A 6,505-nucleotide genomic window follows, 5' to 3' on the forward strand; every position below is an offset into this window, starting at 1 on the left:
CCCCCCCCCCCCCGAATGTTAAAAATTATTTTAATGGTCTATGATAGTAGCTCAAAAAATCTTTAAATTGTATTTAAAATATTTAAAAATGTACAATATGTATTATACACTTTTCAGCTATCTATTTTTGCTAGTACGTATTTAATGTGTAAAAGTGTAAAAGTTGATCAGCACCTCCCGAAAAAAAAATCCTGGCTACGCCACTGACTCTACAATTATTATTTTAAATTCCTAATAAAAATTGCCGGTTTTGACGCATATATAGTCGGCAGTCGCACGTATTTTTTTTTCTAACATGTATTTTTTTATTTTATTTTCTTTAGTAACTTTTATAGTTTTAGATCATTTTAAAAACTATAAACTAATGAACTAGAATTTGAACTAGTTCATTCTAAAAACTATGAACTGGAATTTTAACTAGTTCATATTTAATGTCTTGAACTTGAACTTGAACTAATTCATTTTTAGAAAGAACTTTCCCATCACTGCTGTTTAATGGATGGTATTAAATTTGAATTCAATTATATAATATCATTGTATAAGAAAAACGATTCTGAGCGGAGACGATATGTCAGTCTAGGTATAAGACATAATATTATATTATAGTCTATGGTATTAGAAAAAAATTGACCTATATAATAGGTACCTATAATAAATTCCAAATTAATCATATCACAATATCTATTATATAGGTACTTATAACGCGTTATACATCAACAAAAAACCGTGGTACTATCATAGATATATAATAGTACCTATACTTTAGAAGTTTCAAGTACCCACGAATAATATTATACAATCACAACAAAATAACTAAAATAGTTATCCTAGGTTTTTAATATGTAATTTTGTCCAAATTTGAACTTAAAATGACTATATAAATAAACTATGTAAATGTATTTTTTAGATTTTTTGGTAACAGAATTAATTACTTACTTGGAATTTTGTTTTAAATTTTCAATTCTTAGATACAAAAGTTGAACATTTTATAAATTTTTAACTACGAAATAATTATTCAAATTTAAATTTGATAGATTTTGTCAAAATTCGATCTTTAAATGTTTATAAAAAAAAATTGTACCTACGGTCATTTGTTTTAGAGTTGCACTAAACACCAAAATCAATTTTCTTGAAAACAGATTTTGCGTAAAAATTCCCGTTTTTCCTTAATTTTTCTTTTGTTTTTCACGGCGCTTTTGAAAACTATTGGAAAAATTTTACTTTTGACCCCCCAAAGTACCAACTAGATTCACTTTCCTATCAGAAAAAGTGTGGTTGAAGAAAATCCAAGCACTTTTACTGTCCTAAAAGGTGATGACAGACACAAAAAAAAATAAAAAAATAAAAAAAAAACACACATCATTGTAAAATCAATACATTCATCGTTCCACTCAGAATCTAAAAAAGTTAATTCACAATAATTTTTTATAAGCGCCTAGATTTAAGATTTGCAAATTATTTTGAATAAGAAATGCATAAGATTTTATTTTTATATCTAAGACTCGAAAATTTGATACAAGATTTCTTTTAAGTTTGACAACCAAAAAATGTTTGGAGGAAAGTCAAATTAATTTTTTGTGAGCATTTTAAATTCAAATTTTTTCAACATTGGACCTGTAAACTAAAAATAACTCAGAAACGATTTTCTCATTTTGTTGTAATTCAAAAACGTAGGCACTTGAAATGTTAACCAAATATTTCTAATAGCATTAGATTAAAAAATATTAAAAATTTAAATATCTTAACTATTTTAGAGCTACCTATATTTTAAAGTCATGTAAAATGTTTTGCCATCTCAAATAGCTCCTTCAAAATTTAATTTAAGGTTCATCATAAGTTGTTATAATATCATTTCAAAAATAATAAAGGTAAGCTCAAACTTTTTTTTAAGCATTAAAAGGAAACATTTTGACAAAATTCATCAAAATCATAAGACTGCAAATTAATTTATAGTAAAAAAATGTTCAATTTTGTATAGCTTAAGATTGAAAATTTAAAGAAAGTTTCTCATAAGTACTTCATACTGTAACCGAAAAATCTAAAGTATTTACAGCATTATTAATAGTAAAATTAATTACTTTAAGAGAAATAACATCATAAAATATACTAAGGCTCATTTTATGTTTGCAATAATATTTATTATTAAGTTCAAATTTAACACATCCTTAATAGTAACCCACTACTCATTAGACACCTACTGTACAGCAAAGCGGAACCCACTTACCCACATTTTTTTTAATTTCAACCAACTCTAAATTAATTAATAATAAATTATCTTATAATGCTGATGTATTATAACTAGGATTCTTCAGATTCTACTAAACCTCAAAAATGCCATAGTAAAATACTATTTGAGAGAATGTCACACCCGCATATGTTGTCTCTGTCTTACAAGTGTATGACATACCAAATTTTACACTCAGAAGATAACGTTTAGCCCTGTTAATTTCAAAAATTAGAGTAAATTAACCTCTTATAAAATTTAAAGGTAAGAATATTATCTAGGACATCTCATCAACTTTTTGTTATATTTTAATTTTAAATTACTTCTATAATTGTCAATAAAATTTTATGTGTTGCATAAATTTGAGTGAACATTTAATACAAGGCTCTTGATATATTGCTAGTTGCTACAATAGCAGTTGAAAAATATTAAAAATAAATAAGCACAATTTTTTTATATGAGCATTTAGTTTGATTTATGACAACATTTATCAAATTTAAAATTCAATAATTATTTTGTAGTTAAAAATTTATAAAATCTTCAACTTTTTTATCTGAGGATTGAAAATTTAAAATAAGGTTCCACAAAAATAGGTTATATATAAATTACTTAATCCACAATATTATATCATCAAATATACTTAGAAATATCATAGGCTGAGCTGACTTTAGTAGTATAGAAAAAAAGTTAATAAAATGCAAAATAAAAGCTGGATTTTTAATTCATGAACTGTATTTTGTGCTTAAAAATCATTGTTTTAGACATTTAAAGCTTCTAGAAAAAAATTTAATTTGCATTAAAATCCATAACTTTAATAGACGTTTTAAATAAGTTATTTTAAGAATGTTAAGACAAACATATTAAGCCAAACATCATTATATAACCCTACAAACCTTGTTAGTTGGTCTTGTGTGTTTGGATTTACAATCACTTGCCTTGGACTCGACTGGCCAGGATTACGCAGCTGAGGTGAAGGCAGGTTAGATCTAGGTGATGGTAATGGAGACTGTTGGTTTGGACTGAACGGGTTTTCTTCAGTCTATAAAAACAAGCAAATATTTTAATACATAAAAAAAATAATTTAAACATTTTTCTGTAGTATACTTGAGATAAAGGAGTGGAAATACTATTGTGTGGAGACATTGAGTTTTGTTGATGTTGAATAGACCCAACAGTTGAATTTGGAGACATCATTACACTTGGAGACTGTGGACTTTCTGCAGTCGTTGAACGATGTTTATTTTTATACTCCTAGGCACACATATTATTATTATTTTATTATCTTTAACTCAAATTTAAAAATGTACCATTGTGTTTATTAATATTACCTGTATAATAGCCATATGCTGTTTATTTTGCTTACGACTTGAATCCAATAATTTTTGCACAGCTTGCTGTTCTGAAGTAACACGTTGGAATTCTAGAGAGTCATGTTCTGATAGCTCATTACCTTGTTTTCTAGCGACACGTTGTTTACTATTCATGCTCTTTCTCATTTTTCTTAACTTCTGAACTTCGCTCTCGTAATATTTCAATTGCTTAGTTATATTATTACTTTGTTCATTAAGCCATACTTCATATGTATGTTGTGTTTGACGATCTTGTTCTGTAGCTATGACTTCGGGTGGTTGTGCTGGTGGTGTTAATACCGGAGCATTAAAAATTGGAACTTTTATAGCTATAAACAATAAAATTACTTTAATATTATTCAAACACTAAAATTAAAACTTAACTTACATTGATCAGTAAATTGTTGTCTTGCTGGAGATTGACTAGGTAATTGCTGGGGTTGTGACCAGTTTTGTACAGGCTGAGATGTGGGCCTTTGCAAAAATGTAGGCCTTTGCATATGTATTTGATCACTGACTTGTTGTTGTTGTACAACTCCTGTACCACCTAAACAAATTTTTAAAGATTTATAAAATAGTAATATTTATAGTATATTATATAAAAATTAAATTACTTTGTTGAATTATAGGTGGTGATGCAATAGCAGTACCACTAGCAGAAGAATTCATAACATCGGCTCGCAGAAGTTCAAAATCAGCATCACTCATTAAACCAGGGAGTGAAGAACCCGTAGATGAAACATTACTATTAACACCTGATGAATCAATATTTTGTCGTTTCTCTTGTTCCCGTTTTTCTTGTTCCAAAAGATCTTCTAATAATAAGGGCTGTTCCTGAGAAATATTTTGTTTTATTAATATTCATTGAATGACACAGTGAGTTTGCAATTCATAATATTCTACAATGAATACAAAAATTTCAAAGGTTTTTGCAGTGCTAACTGAAACACACTGTTGAACTATACATGCAAAATATAGACAAGAAATAAAATCAAATTGCAAAGCATGCTAAAATTATGAATATAATTTTAAAAATTAAAATGTATTAAAATTAATAAAACAAAAAAACACTATCAATCTTTAAAATTAAATGGAATTTAACAAGGAAATGGATAGAAAGAATTTAAGTTTAAATAAAAAATAAAAAAGAACTTAAATTTTATATTTTGTTTAATAACACACACTGATATAGTATATGACTTAAAGTAATCCACTTGTTACAAAAATATTGTTGAGGCTGTTGAAAGCTTTCCATTTTTAAAAGGTTGGATTTAGACAATACTCTATATCCATCGTGAGTGATGTATTACTGTGTGTAGTGACTGATCATTAGTGTACGTGAGTTCCCAAGACGCTATATGTAACTAAAGATAAACTACGGCTCGGATTCTTGGAAATCCATAACGACATACTCAATCACAAGTCACTATTTTTGCAATTGAAAGAGTTACAACATGAAAAACTCAAAATGCAGATGATTTCACCCAGCACCAAAAGACCGATTATACTTTTTAAAACATATTTGAATTCCTTCTTCTCTTTTCTAGCTTATGTAGGAAATGGATTTTTGATTTTTTTCAAAATTCACCTTGACTAGTGTCACTAAAAAAAATATCAAAAATCTATTTCCTACATAACCTAGAAAAAATAATAAGGAATTCAAAATTCATTTTTTCAAAATTAAAATTGGACTTCTGGAAGTATATTTTTTTTCTTCTGCATACTGGTCTAAATGCAAAAAAAACAACACTTTCAACATCCTTAATTAGTAGTTAGATTCCAAGAAAAGAAGGGAGTTAATAGTTTCACAGTATTTTATTTCTAATGACACTTTTTGGAGTGATCAAAAATGTTATAAAGTATGGAATAATGAAGTCATTACTAGATCAATATTTGAACAAACATCGTGTGCAGATTTTAATAAAAATACCAAATAAATAAATAATAAAGCAATCAATATATTATTCAAGTACCTATTTTAAATAAATAGTCACTACTTTAAGAAAAACCAAGTTGCTTAAACTTAAAATTGTAATAAATACAATGATATGAATCATCTTACTTTTTACCTATTTCATTATTTAAAAAAAAAATTTGGCTTTATACTAGTTTTTTAGACAGTTAATTAAAATAAATAACAACTAATCAAAATGTAATTAATAATTTTAAAATATATAGCATAACCAAATAACATTTTTAAATTTAAATTACAATCTATATTATATTGTACAGGTTGATTTTTTAAACATGCTCACCTTCACATTTATTCAAATTCTGATTTTAGAATTTTTAAGCATACCTAAAGTCTAAAGACCATATTTTAAAATTCCTGATATTTTTTGTTAAACTTAAGAATGTACAGTGGCGATACAAACAAATATTTTTCAAATGAGAACTCCCCTTTTTACTGCAAATTATTTAGTAGGCAATATTTTTGACCAAAATTCTAATAAGTAGTTTCTTAAAATGTTTGTACTAAGGATAATTATCATTAAATATGGTTTTACAAATAACTTATAATGATAGATCAATAGTAATAATTAAAATCTTCAACTTATCGAAGCCCCCAAGTTTACTTAACCCATTACCATAGACATATTATCCTTAATAACTTAAATTACTTTTTCAAATTCTAATTTAGATACATGAACATTTTCAAAAAAAATATCTGCTAAATAATTTAAAGTAAAAAAGGGGGGTTTCTATTTTAAAAAAGAAGTTTCTATTGTCAAAACATCATCCTGGTATAAAAAATCTCAAGTATTCAAAAATATGGTCTCCATGTATATTTAATCTATATATATAAAGGAAAGTGTACTTTACCAATAATCAACGCAGAGCCGAACCTATTTGAGTTATCGACTTGAAATTTCGAGAATAAATTTTTATAATAATTTCATCGGGCACTAAGAAAGGATTTGTTGAAATTTGC

General features: G+C 26.4%; 1 protein-coding gene across 1 annotated transcript in view; it reads right to left on the minus strand.

Moving 5' to 3' along the window:
* LOC100159693 (histone-lysine N-methyltransferase 2C) overlaps positions 1 to 6,505 on the minus strand; it is a 27,924-nt gene that overhangs the window by 3,540 nt on the left and 17,879 nt on the right. The window contains exons 34-38 of the mRNA XM_029486183.1: positions 4,188 to 4,407; positions 3,962 to 4,120; positions 3,553 to 3,902; positions 3,329 to 3,475; positions 3,118 to 3,263 (exon numbers count right to left, since the gene is read on the minus strand). Coding sequence (XP_029342043.1) covers positions 3,118 to 3,263; positions 3,329 to 3,475; positions 3,553 to 3,902; positions 3,962 to 4,120; positions 4,188 to 4,407 — 1,022 coding nt within the window. The remainder of the gene's footprint in view (positions 1 to 3,117; positions 3,264 to 3,328; positions 3,476 to 3,552; positions 3,903 to 3,961; positions 4,121 to 4,187; positions 4,408 to 6,505) is intronic.

The sequence above is a fragment of the Acyrthosiphon pisum genome, chromosome A1, assembly GCF_005508785.2.
Source record: "Acyrthosiphon pisum isolate AL4f chromosome A1, pea_aphid_22Mar2018_4r6ur, whole genome shotgun sequence".
In the NCBI taxonomy this organism is placed as follows: Eukaryota; Metazoa; Arthropoda; class Insecta; order Hemiptera; family Aphididae; genus Acyrthosiphon; species Acyrthosiphon pisum.